General features: G+C 36.9%; 1 protein-coding gene across 1 annotated transcript in view; it reads left to right on the forward strand.

The window, feature by feature from the left end:
* The window catches only part of LOC309387755 (uncharacterized protein), a 225,806-nt gene that overhangs the window by 114,586 nt on the left and 93,504 nt on the right, over positions 1-17,716 (forward strand). Inside the window, exon 2 of the mRNA XM_081944511.1 lies at positions 524-646. Coding sequence (XP_081800637.1) covers positions 524-646 — 123 coding nt within the window. The remainder of the gene's footprint in view (positions 1-523; positions 647-17,716) is intronic.

Genomic DNA, 17,716 nt, shown 5'->3' on the forward strand with positions numbered 1-17,716 from the left:
CAGATTGTTATAACCTGGTGAGTAAGTCCTGGTCCGCAAAAATCCATTAAAGGTTACCAGAGAAAATAATATATTTATTCAAACCTTGATCTAATAAGCACATTTTATATTCCTTCCTTTTACTTTTAACAAACTTGATCTTTAATTCCTTCAAATAATGTCTAGATTGTTTTCTTTTTCCTTTGTCATAAAATCCTTCAGAATTTTACAGAACTCTTTTTAAATCCAATATAAGAAAGTTGTTCAAGTCACTCCTTTGGTTTGCCATTTATATATTCTTTTTAATTACTATGCCGTCAGCTGATTTCATTTGTATAGCTAGTGTAATATCTTTTTTCATAACATTCTTAAATATATTATACTTTTTTATGATACTATAAATCATAACCTTTTAGTATAATTTTGTAAGATTGTGACCTGCCAAGAGTTTTTTTAAAATTATAATTGGAAAGAACTGAGTGAATGAATAAATGAAGCAAGCGTGCATAGTTTTCTGAGTTACTTTTTAAAAATTCTCTTTCAGGTTGGTGGTGACCAGAGTCAGGGGGCTGTTTTCCTACGGGAATTTACCTTAATAAGGAGAGAAAGTCTTAATGAAGATTTCCTTCCAGATTTGCTGAATAATAATCACAAAACTGAAGATACGGTAGGACTTTGCTATATATCTTTTTAAAAATTTGTAAATGTGGAAAATGAACATACAGTCTTGGGGGGGGAAAATCAATCAAATCAAAGATCAAAAGGAGTCAACTAATTACTGCAGTTGCTGTCTGTATCTGGTTCTTCATGGATGTTTCTCAATGTAGCACACCTAAGAACAAAGGGTTTGGTCTTTAAGTAGTCCTAGTTGATGAAGCACAAACCTAGTTGATGAAGATGTGCTTTTCATTGACCAGATATAGCAATCAGGAAGGAAATTTGTTACTGGATTGGTAGAGAGAGCTTTAACATCAGAAGTATCTAAACTGACTCAATTTTAATAAGAAAAGCAAGCCTAAAAAGAGCAGACTTAGAATATTGGATCAGTATGGGTCAAAATTATTTTTTCCTGTTGTTTTTAGTATACTTACCCCTTTCACCTGTCCTTTGAGAGTAAAACATTTTCTTGGGGAGAAGGATAATGAAGTAAATAATCAAGATACCCAAAGAGTATGAACTATCTACAAGAACTACCTTTCTTCTTCTACTACTACTACTACTACTGCTGCTACTGCTACTGCTACTGCTACTGCTACTGCTACTGCTACTGCTACTGCTACTACTACTACTACTACTACCACTACTACTACTACTTCTTCTTCTTTTCTTCTTCTTCTTCTTCTTCTTCTTCTTCTTCTTCTTCTTCTTCTTCTTCTTCTTCTTCTTCTTCTTCTCTCTCTCCTCTCTCTTCTCTCTCTCTCTCTCTCTCTCTCTCTCTCTCTCTCTCTCTCTCCTCCCCCCCTCTCTCTCTCACACACACACACAGACTGTCATAAGTTTATATATGGATGGTTTAAAAGGTAAATATGTACATACACAAACAAGTAGAAGGATTCAATCTTATGGTTGGGGATTTTTGCTAAGAGCTTATTCCAACAGAAGAAAGAATGACTGCCATGTTGACCTCCAATTGTCTCCATCAACTCTGGGATGTGGCTGCTATCTTTCTAGGGGGGGGGGGGCACAACAAGATGGCCTATACCACTTTCTTACAAGTCTTTGGAAGGAAATCGTTAACACATCTATTCCCCCAAACAGCTGCTGCCAGTAGCACCCTGAGGTTTCCTAACATCTCTTTTTCTCCTTATAAGGTGCGTCTTATATTCCGAAAAATATCCTAGCAATAAAATCATAGTAATCATAGCAATAAAATGGTTTTCGCAAAGCTAGAGAATAAAACGTTTCTTTTGTGCTAAGATATCTCTAAAACTACTATAAAATGTTAGTATATGTGTAATCTAAACTAAAAGTAGATATTTTGAATGAGAGGTATTCATATTTCTTGAGACATTCTCTAATTTCCTAGATTGATTTTGTTGTTGTTCCTATACATACTTTGCCAAGAACCTCCACAGCCACCAGTTGTGCTACAACTCCTCTAAATGTTTACGTGGAAATATCTTGTAGTAAACACTGCACAATTCTAGATTTGGACTGTATACTTTTGGACATAGCAAGCAGTGTAGATTGCCAGCCGTGATAGAATAAACAATGCAACAAGATGTGGGCTATTGTTTCAGAATAGATATATTTAAGCAGTGGCATTTTGAATAGGATCTATTATTGTGTGCCCCCCCCCCCACCAGTCTCGGGAGTAGGACATTGAAATTCACAAATATGAAAGATTTTCTGTTTCTTTATAAAGGGTTTGGGAAAAGAAAGGGAATGTGATATAAGTTACCTAAAGTATAATTTGGAATATCAGATCTGTCAGCTTGTAGGGCAAGGTAAAAATGCACTGCTGTATTTAGTCTCAGAGAAAGCCTACTTCAGGCCCATCATTATTAAAACCTTAATTGAAAGGTTGCAAAGGGAACAATTATTTTCTGTTTCAGTTTGTGCGTCACTTACTTTTAGCTAAATCATTGTTTAAACAAAATCTTTATTTTCCAAGATAATAGACTTTGAGATTATTAACACAAAATTAGATTCTGAAGTTGATTGTCTGCTGTTAGAAGAAGAATGAATGCTGACCTTTGATTTGATAGTTTGCATGTTATTTATCATCTCTGTAAGTATTTTGCCTTTGTGCAAATATCACTTTTTAAAACATTAGATGCAATTAATATTTTCATATCTGGATTACTATACTTTATATAGGGGACTTAATTAGAGTTGGCTGGTATTGTCCAATCCAACTATCTAAATCTGGAAAAATTATTTTGACATTTGAAATAGAATATTCTAAAAATGTTTCTTTCAAAAGGAACTGTAAGAAACCCATTGAAATTTTGTGGCAATGGGAAAAAAATAGGTTTTCTAAAAAAGAGATGGGAAAATAATGGGATTTTTAGAAAACTCGCATTTCTGTACAGGGATGACTGGCTGCCAAGAACTAATTTAGAAGGTTATAAATCTGCCACCAGCCAGAGATAAGCAAGCTCAGATTGTATCACAGCTCATTGAAATAAAACAGCTTTTCAAAAGAGAATCAATTTGACTTCTTCAACAGGCAGGTTGAGATCAAGACAGGTGAACTATCAGGTAACAAATTCAAAGGAGGAACAAAAAGTGAAATAAAATGAAATCTAAGATCTGAAACATGGTGAAGCATGCTATTGGCAGAAGAAAACGTAACTTTTAAATAATTTGCTCTGAGTACTATCCAGAGGGAATGAGCCCAATAAATAAGCCACTGAGTGTCCTCTGAAGGTTTATCAGGCAATAGCTGCAGTGTCTGATCTCCTGTTAACACTTGCATGCCTTTGGCTAGCCTCTTAGATCTGCAAATTTAGCTCTCTGGTAAAGGTAAAGGTTCCCCTTGCACATCTGTGCTAGTCGTTCCCGACTCTAGGAGCAGTACTCATCTCTGTTTCGAAGTTGAAGAGCCAGCGCTGTCCGAAGATGTCTCTGGTCATGTGGCCGGCATGACTAAACGCCGAAGGTGCACAAAACGCTGTTACTGTCCCACCAAAGGTGGTTCCTATTTTTCTACTTGCATTTTTCTACTTGCATGCTTTCGGACTGCTAGGTTGGCAAAAGCTGGGACAAGTAACGGGAGCTCACTTCGTTATGTAGCGCTAGGAACTGCCGACCTTTCTGATCGACAAGTGCAGCATCTTAGCCACTGAGCCACTGTGTCCCTCAAGCTCTGGACTCTCTGGACCTGCATTTAAATGTCTCTGCTTAGGACTAAGTGACTGAACTTCTCCATTTGACTTATTGTCAGTAAGTCCACTCAAAAGATCTTGTCAACTTGCTGAGTCTGTCAGACCAGAGCAGGATAACTGTCTTCAATATTCTGAAATATTCAGCAACAGGACACTGCCACTTAATGTTTTGGTTCCATTTCCTCTCATTCTCCTCATCTGAACACATGCCTTCTCGTGGGGCCATAATATTTGAAGTATTTTCCATTTAATGAATACATCCATGCTGCTGTCAATGGCTATTCAACGAGTTGCCATGTTTCATTGCTTAAAAGCTTTCTGATCTGCATTTCAAAGATAACGACAACATTTTAAGAAATTAACAATGTATTTGTTTCTGTATATTTGCAAGTCTTTTATTACTTCCCCTAAAGGGTTTTTTTAAAAAAACTTTTAAGCACAAAACAGTTACATCTTTTTAAAAATGGGTGCACGGTTCCTTTAAAATTGGTTGTGCTATTTTCTGTTAGGTAGCCAATCAATAGAAAGTGCCATTTAAAAAAAGGAATTTTCATTCCATAGTTCAAAATTCAAGTTATTTTATGAATCAGCCCATTGCTGCACCGGACAGGATGAAAGAAAAATAATCTTCAGAAAGGCAATGCTATTAAACTTGTCCACACTAAGAAAATTACCTCAGCTTTATAATTATGATCATTGTTCAATGATCATAATTATAAAATAATATAGTCTATACCTGGGTGTCCAAACTTGGGAACTTTAAGACTTGTGGACTTCAACTTCCCAGCTTTCTGTGCATCTAAAAATATCAAGGCCATTTGTTTTTCAGGATGTGCCTCATAGTATTCCAAAGTGTCCAGAATTATTCTCATGTTATCTTTAACTTGTCTTTTTGGCAGAAACCCATCTTGATCAGAGTGAATTAAATTATTTAAATATCTTTTAAATCTTTCTGCCAATATTGAGGCGAAGATTTTATAGCCTGAATTTAGCAGGGAAATAGGTATATAGTTCTTAATTTGTTGTCGGTCAACATCTTTATTTGGCACAAGTGTAATATATGCTTCTGACCACAATTTGGGTATCCTCATCTTTAACATGACTTAATTCATAACTTCTAGCAATGGAAGATTCAATGATTCCTGTAATGTCTTATAAAAGTCCACTGGCAGTCCATCCGGACCTGGAGCCTTTCCATTATTTTGTTTTTTGAGTGTTTCCATTAACTGAAAAAGAGCTACAGAAACATCCACAAAAAAAGGACATTAAAATAAAAATGGACACAATTAAACATAAAATGGGGCTAATGGAAAAAGAGGAACTAGCACAAAAACTTAGAGGTGCTAAACAGAATTATTTTGAAGATGCAAATAAACTATGTAGATGGTTAGCGTATAAACTGAAAAAAGAGAGAGAATCAAGAAAAATAATGCAATTAATAGACGATCAAGGGCAAATTTGCCATGGAAGTAGAGAGAAGAAAAAAATTATACAAGATTATTATGGAAAATTGTATGAACAAGAGTATATAGAGGAGGGAAGAGTTAAACAATACCTGCAGAAAGCGAATCTACCCCAGATATCTAAAGAAACTGAAATGATGCTAGAAGGGAACATAACGATGATGGAGCGAATGGTTCATGGTTGACCAGATCAATACTGAGTAGCATAGGTTAGTAATTGCACTGGCCTCTTTAATGTACTTACGATAAATGAATAAAAAGTCTGCTGATGACATAAATGTATTGTTTAAGGTCATGAATGTTTGTGTACTTTTATAACTAGAAGAAACCCAGTTGTTGGTTGAGAATTCCAGTGATTTGCACCATTGGAATGTATGATGTCATGAGGAATATTCAGGAGAGGTGAAAATTAATGTATCAAAGACCAAGGAAGTTGGGTATGACAAGGAAAATAGCGTGAAAAATAAATAGTAAAAACTAAAAGCAATTTTTAAATTTAATTTCTACACTGCTCATTTCATCTATGTCAGGGGTATCAAACTCGATTTCATTGAGCGCTGCGTCAGGGCTGTGTTTGACCTCAGGGGTCGGAGGGGGCATGGCCAGGGTTGGCGTGGCCAGCTCAATGTCACTCGTGTCATGAGCCCTTGTGGTGGCCTGAATATTCACCATTTTCACTGGTAGAGGGTTGCAGGAGGCCGTTTTCACTGGCAGAGGCACTGCGGGCTGGTCCTTTGCTGTTTCCAGCCCCACATGCCAGATCTAAGCACCCCACGGACAGAATCTGTCCCCCAGGCCTTGAGTTTGACACCTCTGATTTACGTGATTCTGGTTGGTTTACAATATTAAAAAATACAATATAAGCACATGACTAAAAGCACAGTTAAAAACAGAATTAAGAACAAGATTAAAATTTACAGGTTAAAAATAAAAATAATAGTTAAAAAATCCAAAAGATTAAAATAGTTAACAAATGGAAGAAATGCCCTCAAGGCACCAGCTATCCCAGAGTTACATCACACTCTTGGTTTCTCCTCCACCCCCAATGGTATTTGGTAGAACCAGGTCTTAATACTCTTCTGGACTCAGGGGAGCTCTTCTGGAAAAGGGGGGCTCTTCTGGAAAATTGGGGCTCATCTCAGCTTTGTGGATAAGATTTTGGGGGCAACAGCAGAGACTGAGTTTATGTATAAGATGGAAGCTCCTCTGTGGCTGGATTCTGTTCTGGTGGTGCTTTTCCAATCTTCTGTTTTTCCATGTAGTCTTAATTAAAAATTATTCTTGGTGGATATTTGTATGTTTTACAAAAGCTGTGCTTTAGCAATAACAAGAAACAGCAAGTTTGGTTAAGACATAAGACTAGAGACTGGGAGACTGTGACTTCTAGTATCACCTGAGGCATAAAGCCAGTGGGTAACCTTGGGCCAATTTCTCTTTCTCTCAGTACTAGGAATGGCAAATCATTTCTGAAATCTTCCCAAGAAAATTGCAGAAGTTTTTGCAGGGAGTCACCAGGACTGCAGCATAAGGGAACACACCTGTCAGACCTGGAAGCCATCTTTTACATTTGGGCCTTCAGGCCTGCCACATTTTCTACTGTGGGAAAATGGGAGGGGGATTTTATAGTATGAGGGTGATATATAGTCAAAATAACATTATTTGTTAGAAAGTCAAGGCCATCTTGCCCTGCAGCTGCAATAAGGTGACTGGAAGGCATCTCCAGTTGGGATGGGGCCTGATTGGACCATGTGATGGACATGTGGGTGTTGGGCAGGGACTTGAACTTTCACTTGGGTGGGGAAAACCTGGAAACTTTCCGATTCGGGTTTTCTCAGGTGTGCCAATATGACATCTCTAATAAAATGGAACTTTGAGGAAATTCAAGCCTCTGAGTCTTCTTTCGTTGGGGGTGTTACTTAACCCTCACACACACACACACACACACACACACACACACACACCAACAAACATTTGGTTTTGGGTCTAGTTTGAAGGAGTTTGAGATATCCACGGTATCTTCTCATACAGTGGGTTATCTTCCATTGAAATGTAGATATCTGAAGATTTTGCAGAGATGTCCTTTTCTGGTTGCTTGTAATACTAGAATTTGCTGGGATGTCCCTGGCTGATCATGCTCAAACTCAGGTTATGTCTGAAACTAAACGTAAAGGATTTCCTGTTTGCTATGTATAATGACATAGGGGATTGACATGTGTGCATAGTTGCATAATCACCAACACCTCCTGATCATTAGGTCAATTAATCATCATTAGGTCAATTAATCATCATTAGGTCAATTAATCATCATGGAAAATGTATGCAGCAAGATCAATAAAGTGGGTATTAGATTACTTTATTTTAATTCCTAAGCATAAATGTACATGTGTATCCTGCCCCAGTTTCTAGAAATTAAGTTGTTACTTAATTTTTCTGTTATAATCTAAGTGAGGTCTTAACCAAAGGTGATCATAACCAAAAGGGCAAGTAGTGACATTTATAATATATAGGCTTGCTGGGTCCACGTGATACTACTTTAGACCAGTGAGGTAGGCTGTAGATAATGATGCTCTTGCTTTATTTTCCATTTGATTTATCTCCCCCTTTCTCTCTGTTCTGCCCTCTCTCTACTCTTTGGTGAGTTTAGATTTAGAATTCTTCTGGCCAAAAGGATGTCTAAGAATATGGAGAAGTATGTGCAGGGCATCATTTTGATGTTCTTTATGCAGCTATTAGATGTAGATGGTTGCTCATGTCACCAGATACAGAGAAAGGACTCTGATTCAATTATATGTCTTCTGCTCATTTTTAAAATGCCATATAAGCTAGATTCAGGAGAAATTAAAAAAATTGATGCCATACTTTGAAATACCACAATCAAAGGTAAATCAGAAACCCTTCGTGTCACGTTTGTTTTTAACAATCCTCTTGTATAATTGGACACATGGCATTTCAACAGAAATTCAGTTATATAGAAACCATTTTGATTTTTTTTAATGTTGTGAGGAATGATTTCCTTTTAGGAAAGAGCACTCACTACTGGAGTAGGTAGGCCACTGCATTTAACTGGATGAGCTTGTCTAGATATTTGAAACAGGTTTTTCTAGTATCAAAACAATATGCGATGCTATATAACTAATCTTTTCCTTTCCTTCTTGTTACCCACTAACAAGTAGTGAGAATCCATTGCTTGGTATTGAATAGATAAGATTCTCATATATCAAATGGCTAGACGTGTGTTTTTGAAACATAGGCATTTCTTTTGATTTCTCTACTTTAAAATATTTCTATTTCTGTATCTACATTTAAGCAGCAGAAATGCAAATTTTGGGTTGTATGTGGCCTGTTGTAATGGTCAAGTAATAATAAATGCAAATGGGATGATGATGATGATGATGATGATGATGAGGAGGAGGAGGAGGAGGAGGAGGAGGAGGAGGAGGAGGAGGAGGAGCTGCTTAACCCAGATCAATACTGGATAATAATCTAGATGATTCAGCAATAACTCAGATTCACCTAGCTCAGTGATGGCGAACCTTTTTTGGCTCGTTTTTCATGAAAATGGGCCCATCACCTCCCCAAAGGCATGAATAGCCTGTAGGGAGCTTGCAGAGTGCTCCTGGGGGTGCCCCTCCGAAAATGAGCAAAAAATGGTCTGTTTTTTGTGAAAACGGGCCCATTTTTGGTCAAAAAAATGCATGCATGGCCTATAGGAGACTTATAGAGTACTCCTAGGGGCTGGGGGGCAAAATTGAGCAAAAACCGGCCCGTTTTTCATTTATTTCTTCCTTTCCCAGGCTCAGGAGCTCTCTGAAAACCTTCTACAGGCTCTGCACAGCCATTTTGGTGAAGGGGGGCATGGTTTTGGGAAGCAAAAAATGCTCTATTCAGTGTATAAGACGCACCCAGATTTTCAGCCTCTTTTTTGAGGGAAAAGGGTGCGTCTTATACTCTGAAAAATACGGTAAGAGATATTTCCCATTATAGCCTTAGGAAGAAGACTTCTGGATAATTTTTTGTGTTTTGTGTACATAGAATGGCCAGATTACAGTTAAAATTTACCAAACTGGCTTGTTGCTAATCCACTCAGCATCATTTGGAGTCGGGCAGCCTCCACATTCAGTAAAATGAAAGTGATAAAATAGTAATAATCAGGAAGCCAGTTTTATATGCATTAATTTGCATATAGTTACTTTGCACACACTTGGTTAGTGATTGGAGTGCCATTTTCTTCTGTTATCTGGGTTTCATATGTTGCTATTACCTCTATGGTGTTGGAGAGCTCTTCTCCAGAATGTCTTTGTTCACTGGTGGGCCAGATTCTTGTCTCCTGGCTTCTTTGGATAGCTGAATTTGGGTTGAGGTGTAATTCCCTGTATCTGGAAAATTGTTAATTCTTTTTTAGAGGAGGGGGTAGTGCTAGTGAAAAAACATTGGTTGGTCTCATCTTGAAGATGCCCTCCTTGGTGTCAGAGCCATTGGACAACTACTGCCAGGTCTCCAATTTTTCCTTTGGATGAAGGTTGTTATGATGGTGGTTCAGATCAACTATAGTGTGTCCTGTAAACTGTAAATTAACTTTTGCAGTTAGTGTTCAGGGTTCGGCATGTAACAGAGACAGCATTGGTTGCACTTGTTGACGATTTGTGTCAGTCATCCTGTTCCTTTTAGACTGGTCTCCCCTGCTATACTTGATCATAAAGGAGAATTCAGAATTAAACTAAACTAAACTAAAACTAAAACTGAAGAAAACATTTGAAACACTTCTACCCAGAACAGCAGAGTTTTAGTCTGTATCTGAAACAAAACTTATTTGGTTTGATCCACATCCAGAACAAAACATCCGAATCATGCATGTTTTGGTTGGGGTACAAACCACCCCTTAGAAGAGTTTATACACCGGTGAACAAGAGAGACAGAGTGGCATAATGGTTTGGATGTTGAACTGGAACCAGGGAGACTGCCTCAACCAGCGAAGTTAACTGGATGACCCTCTCAGCCCAACCTACATCACAGGATTATTTTTGTGAGGAAAAATGAGTATATGTTTTGCAGGCTGTCTTGAGCTCCTGGCAGGATAGAAATCTAGTAAACAAACAATTCATTTGCATAATTAATCACAATATCACTTAGATTTATATACCGCTTCACAGTGTTTTACAGCCCTCTCTAAGTGTCAGCATATTGCCCCCAACGATCTGGGTCCTCATTTTATTGACCTTGGAGAGCTGAAGGCTGAATCAACCTTGAGGCGGTAGGAATCAAACTGCCAAAATGCTGGCAATCGACAGTCAGCAGAATTAGCCTGAAATACACTGTCTGAAATACACACAGTTCCTAATAATTAACCTGCATACATGCAGTCTCTAATAAGTAATGTAGATTAATAGTAATTAAAGACTGCGTAAAAGACACTTAGCTTTTACTTTTGCTAACTTATCAGGAGCCAATCTTAGTTGTGCAGGGTTTAAAAATATGTTTTAGAATAAAATACTGTATATAAAAGTAGTAGGATGGAAATTTCACATTCATACAGTGCATACATCTTGCAGTTATATATGTGAGCAGAAAGAATGAGAAGGTAAGTTTGTTTGTGGAATAAATGCATATCACAGACCAGAATGACATCCTCTGTTATTATCTTACTTAGTTTAAAGAGAATATTATATGCAGTCTAATGTGAGAATTGCTGTATTGTAGTTCCATTTCTTCAGCTCTTTTGGCATATAACATTGCACCTCGTGTTATCATCCATTAGAGGGTCTCATAGCACAGTTAACAGTGTCTATAGCAAAATTCTGTTTGGGGAAGAAAAGCTCAATATTTTAACACAGTTGCAACCGCAATACATGGGTTTGGGCTGACTTTTCAATCAAAGCAACTGCTTCTTGGTGATCAGACCACAAAGAACTCTGCCTTCAATGTATATTTAATAGTCTTCTTTTCTGTAAAAATACAGCATCATCTCTCTGGCCCTGAATTTGTGTGGAATTGTCCTCTCCCCTTCCCTTCCCTTCCCCTCCCTTCCCCTCTGCCTCCTCTTCATTTTTTATTCTTTTTCACAGTCTATTTTGCTACTAGAGACTCCTCCTGCCTTGCTGATTTACGCTGTTTACTATCTATCCTTAGCTTCTAGAATTATCATATTTAATTCCTAATATCTGCACAGGGATCTCTTCTATTTTAAATAAATATTAAAGACGTTTAGCATAGAAATAGGCATGTTTATTCTGTGCAGCAAATGTTATAATTTCTGGTATTTAACAGTAAACAGGAGGACATGCACTAATATATGGAGATCAGTGGTATATTAACCATTAAGCAGACTAACACGTGCTTAGGGCACCAGGGCCAAAGTGGGCACCACAAAGTTAACAAAGATTTGTACAGTATGTATGAAGGAGGGGCACCAAGATTTGTCAGTCCTTAGGGCACCAGTGAGCCTTAATCCGCCACTGATGAAGATGCTTTATTGTGAGCCAGTTCATTGCCCATCTCAACTATTATTGTCTTTACACATAAGCATGAGAAGTATCTGCTACTGTACATAAAATCCATTAACTGTGTGGAGAGAGGCCAGGAAGAAAACTCTTTGGCCTATCTCCTCCCCACCTTATTACTATGAAGAATTGTTATGAAAAACAAAGAAGCAAGCAAGGAAAGAAAATATAAGACCCCTGTGGTAATAGCAACATTAAGTAATCCATATTCTTAATTAAGTTTAAATAACATGGAATCAAATTTGGTGATAAATTCTAGTATACCCATTCTCCTGAACAAGTCCTCTCTCTCTTCCCTTTCTCGCTGCTCTTAAATTTTTCTGGTTACTAAGTATGATTAAAATTGGGGAAGATTGGAATGTATATTCTTTAAAAATGTCAGGTATGGCAGGAAATAATTCAGCAGTTTTACTGTTGTATTTTTGTCAGGGACAAAGTTATAGAATCATTCTTATTTCAAAATAGCAACTTTTCAGTTATCTGGTAAAATGATAACATTTATTTGGATTTTACAAAATGTATGAAACTGGGGGACTTGTATTATGATTTGAATTTACCATGAATTATTTTAGATTACAAACGTTAAAAAACCCCAATGTGAAACAGTTTTATAACAGTAGGGGATGCTATTTACTATCTTTCTGTCAAAATTAGCTTTTACTGCAAAATGTGTACAGTGATAATATTTTATCCCAAATGTGCATAAAATTTGAGTAAAATAATCAGAAGTAGAAAACAAACGATTGTTCAATAAATTTAATTTTAAAAATCCCTATTGGCTTGAAGTCAGAAAAATAACAATTTAATTAAAATGTAAAAATATGCTCTCATATTGAACTTTGGACTCCTGGTAAATGCACAGACATGTCCGTGAATCTTTATTTCAATACAAAAAGGTTGTGCAGTTGTCTTTTGGGATATGGGTTTTTTCTTCTTAAAGTTTATTATAGGTTAGACTCTAAATTATAGTCCAAAAATGTCCAGTTCAACTCCTAATTATATTTGAGTTGGTCACTTAATTATTCATAAACATCTTACACAATCTATTTGGGAGAATTGAACTAAAAAAATAATATAAACTACACAAAGCCATCAAGAACAATGTGCAAAAAAAATGAATAGCCAGTAATATTTTGCTTAACACATGGATGTTTTCTGTTTCAGAACAAACTGTTGAAGGCCAAAAATGATTGATATAAGAATACTAATGAAGTATTCAATGAAGTACTCATTGCTAAGATTGGCCTACACAAGTTAAAGTGTGCTCAGCTCAACTTCCAACAAATATAGGAACGTCCCCCAAAATGTGTAGAAACATTTTGCAAACATCTTTCCTCCACAGATCCCTACTGTTCCAAAAAATCACCCAACTCTCTAAAACAGATTTCTAGTTTATTCAGAAAGCTTAAAAAAAAAAAAGATGCAGACAACCAGCTTTCCTTTTCACTGGCAGGAGCAAAAACTAAATTTAAACCAATCAAAATACGAATTCAGTAAAGAAATTTAATATAAGAATTTTTGGGAAACAGAAGCTATTTCACAAGTACTGTAGTCCCCCCCCCAAAAAAAAAACATTACTAAAACTCTTTGCCTATTGGTTTAGAAAAGTTATATTGAGATTTATTTATTTTTAATCTAAATTTATATTCAACACACATTTTTGGTTTTAACCCATTTCAGTTATATTATTTAGGGACATAAATGGATATTTTCTTTTTCATTCAATAGTCTTCATGACAATGATCTCCTCCAAATAAGCTCACTTAGCTCTTAATGCCCTTTGAGAATGTCCAAAGTTTGGCAAGATGCAAATTTATCTACATGAATTGTGGAACTTAACACTTCTATCATCTTCAGGATCTTCTGCTTTATTTTAAAAGCAAGTAAATATTTATATTCAATGAAGTGATGGTAGATGAGAAAAAATGCTAAGTTATTCCAATTACTAAATGTTGTCTGACTGCCAAATACCAATTAGAAATGCAGATATGCTAGTATTTAACTTGCTACCCTGAAGTAGGAACACTATTAAAGAAAAGAATGCTAGTCACATTTATTGTTTCCTCCCTCCTTCCACTCCTTTCTCTTTTAAAGTTTTTCATTTATTTCCTCACAAAGGTAAACAGACCTTCAAGTCACGTTCAGTTCCTCTGATATAACAATGCCATTTTCTTATCAATAGAACTGAATCTCTTTATCATTAAGTAAAATATTATCTTCGCAGCTATTTGACATAGGGCAAGTTGGGAAACAGAAGAAATTGATACACAGGTGGTCCTCACTTAACAACTGCTTGTTCAGTGACTGTTGAAACTTCTGACAGTGCTGAATGAGTAGTACTCAGCTGTTCTTACAGCTGGCGGTATGTCACAAATAATGACCATGTGACATCCTTACTTGATGACCCACAGTGATTCACTTAATGACAGGAACCAGAAGTGCTTGAATTTCCATCGCTGAACAGGATAGTCATGTGACATTGTGCTTTACAACCGCATTGTTTAGTAATGGAAATTCTGGTCCTAATTATCATTGTTAAGTGAGGAATATCTGTATCGTATAATAATAGGCACTTGAAAGCTGTTTCTTTCCCTCTCTCTTATACCAGAGAGGCTCAAGATGTGGCAATCTTGAGTTAGTTTTTCACAGTTTTCTGTTTCCCAGGATAAGTTCATTCATTACTTAGCGGGTCTCACATTTTTCTGCTTCCCCTTTGTAAAGTATGATTGCTGCATACTTTTTTCAAGATCATCTCTGTACTCTCTACAGTTCTATGGTTTCTCAGTTATAGCAAAGCACGCAACTCAAAAGAAATGACTGAGCACCATTTACTCTACATAAAAATAGCAATTTCCTAGACTGAAATGCTTAGTATAAAGAAACAAGGTATTTTCTAAAACAGGTAGTTCAGCATAGATGTCACTGCTAGTTCTGTGTTGGGAAAGAGGATATGCAAGGGTTGCTGTGCTCATGTTACTTTCCCAACATTTTGACAATTTAAAAACCATTCTTGTGATATGTTAAGCTTAGAGGAAGGGTTGGTAGAATTGCTTCAGAAGAGTAAAAGGCTAACCTTTCCTTAATCAAATGTTGAAAAAAGTTCCATTTATTTAAAAATATATCTATTCAGTCCATTTAAAATATGATGAGAAGCAGAGAAAGTTAATTAGGAGATGCAGCAGGGATTTATAAAAATTAACCTCATTACATCTTTTGAATGAAAAACATACTTAGTAGATTGTGGGAATGCTGTTAATGTAATTTCCTAATTTCAGCAAAGGACTTGACAAAGAGCTCATTAAGGCAAATTGATTAAATGTTGATGGAATAGTTCTACTCCATTTTGTATTAGTCAGACTTATCTCGAGAATTGTATCCAATTCTGGACACCACACTCTTAAGAATAATTAAGTCAAACTGGAACAGGCTTGAAAAGGACAATAAGAATCACCAAAGGTCATTAAACTAATTTAATACAGATTGCAGAACTTGAACATGTTTAATGTTGAAAAGAATAGACTGAGAGGAATGGACTTGACAGCAATTTTCAACTATCTGAAAAGATCAACGCTAACACCTCAGAGTTCAGGATAGGGAATAATGAAAAGCAGATTGCAATGGAATATTAAGGAGAAAATAATCAGCAAGAACATTTTAACACTGGAATTAATCACCCACAGAAGTATTAGGACCTTCTTTACTTGGAGGTTTTCAAGCAGACTCCAGGAAGGGGATTTAAGTTGCATTTCTTTTTCAAGACAAGGATTGGATTCAATGATTGACATCCTCCTGCTACTTCAATGGTTCTATATTTTTGGGGGGAGGGGTAAGTCTGAATAATCGTGAGAAAGAATAGACTGAAGTTCCAAAGGTGGTTTTTCCAAAAGGCAACTGGACTTTTTTGATTTTTCCTTTGAAAACATTTTGCTTCTTATCCAAGAAATGTTGTTGCTTCTTCAGAACTGTTTCTTGAATGAGAAGCAAAATTGTCTGCTACAACGTCCAACCTGTCAACGACTACTTCAGCTTCAACTGCAATAATACATGGGCAAACAATAGATACAAACTCATGGTTAACCGCTCCAAACTCGATTGCAGAAAATATGACTTCAGCAACAGAGTGGTCAATGCCTGGAGTGGTCAATGCCTGGAATGCACTACCTGACTCTGTTGTTACATCTTCAAACCCCCAAAACCTTAGCCTTAAACTGTCTACGGTGGACCTCACCCTGTTCCTAAGAGGTCTTGAAGGGGGCAGGCATAAGCGTATCAGCGTGCCTACCGTCCCTGTCCTACTGTTCCCATTTATTTGTACTCATTTCTTATGTATATACGTATACCTGCCTATACTTATATGTTTATATGTTATATTCATACTTATACTTGTTTTCTCATACATGCTTGACAAACCAAAATAAATAAAAACAAATAAATAAAAAACCAAGAAGAAAGGTAGTTGCTGTTTGGAAAAAGCACCTTTGGAACAACTACGACCTGGATGATTGAGAATCTCCATAGAGAAATGGACCGAAGGTATGAATGAATGGAAGGATAGAATATAAATTCTCCACATTTCTGGCATAGAGACAACTACTTGGTTGTCCAGAATTACTTTGGTCGTATACTAGAATGAGATGTTTTTCTCCTCTCTTTTTTTTAGGACATGCAGCAACATTTTAACAGTACTGGAAACATAGTGGGGCTGGCTAGAAATGTCACAAAAATCTAAATTTTAGTAGCAATTGGGCAGCAAAAGAAAAACAGTAATATGAGATTTTTGATTGGCTGTTAAATTGATACAAGGCTTCCAATAATTAAAGTTATTATAGAGTCTTTTGAGAATATCTGTGAAAGTAAATGCTGAGCTACTAGAAAGCTGAGATAAGCAGTAACTAAACAAGCTGGATATTTGATCGTATCCACATTGTAACTAACACTAATCAAACTGCTGGAAGCAAACAGATTGTCTCCTTTCAGGACCAAAAGACAAAAAAAAATTCATACTGTCAGTGTACATATATTCATTTTTATTCTGTGCAAACTACCGATATATAAATCATTTATATTTATATACAGTCTTCAAATCCCCCTCTGTCTTGGCTATAAGCACTTGATAAATCCAGGTAATGATGTGAATGATTAAGGTACATTTATCTTAATGGAGAGATTGCTACAGCATGCTTAACTTTCCTAATTAAATAAATGGGTCTTCAAATTGCAGAACTGTGGTTGAATCATGCCTATAGTTTTGAAATAATTTAGGATCCAGTAGACACTGAAAATCACAGCATTAGAAATAATCCAAAGAATATAGATTCATTCCTGTTTTTGGAATTTTCCCATTGCTAACTCATCTGCACCAAAAACTCCTGGAGACCTTTCATATTTGCCTACATACATATGGACACATGCACACACCAGGGGTGGGTTCCGGCTGCTGCTACTGCCAGTTCACTCAGGGACACGCTGTGTGCGCGCTTGATGCACGCTATGTGCACATGTGCAGTACTTTAAAAAAGCTCCTGCACATGGGCAGAAGCAAAAAACAAGATGAGAAGAGAGAATCGGTTCAGGGGCGTTGCAGGTCAAGTTACTACCGAACCGGTAGGAACACACTTCTGGCACGCACACACACACACACACACACACACACACACACACACATGTAGTGGTGACTGAATACTAATTTTTACCACATTCACAATGTCCATCCTTTTCAAGCTGTGCATGGCATGAAACTTTTGGAATATAAAATAGTGTGTATGGGTGCGGCAATCCCCCATGGCCCGTTTTTGGTTCAAGGAGGCTTCAAGGAGGTTTGCTAGGCCACAACGGGGTGGGGGTTGTGAGCACATGCATGGGGGGCAGGGTATCACAGGAGGGTTGCACATGCATGCACGAGGTGGGAGTCATGTGCGCATGCGCAGGGAGGAGGGGGCATGGGGGC

Source organism: Natrix helvetica, assembly GCF_964273705.1.
Source record: "Natrix helvetica genome assembly, chromosome: 2".
Classification (NCBI taxonomy): domain Eukaryota; kingdom Metazoa; phylum Chordata; class Lepidosauria; order Squamata; family Natricidae; genus Natrix; species Natrix helvetica.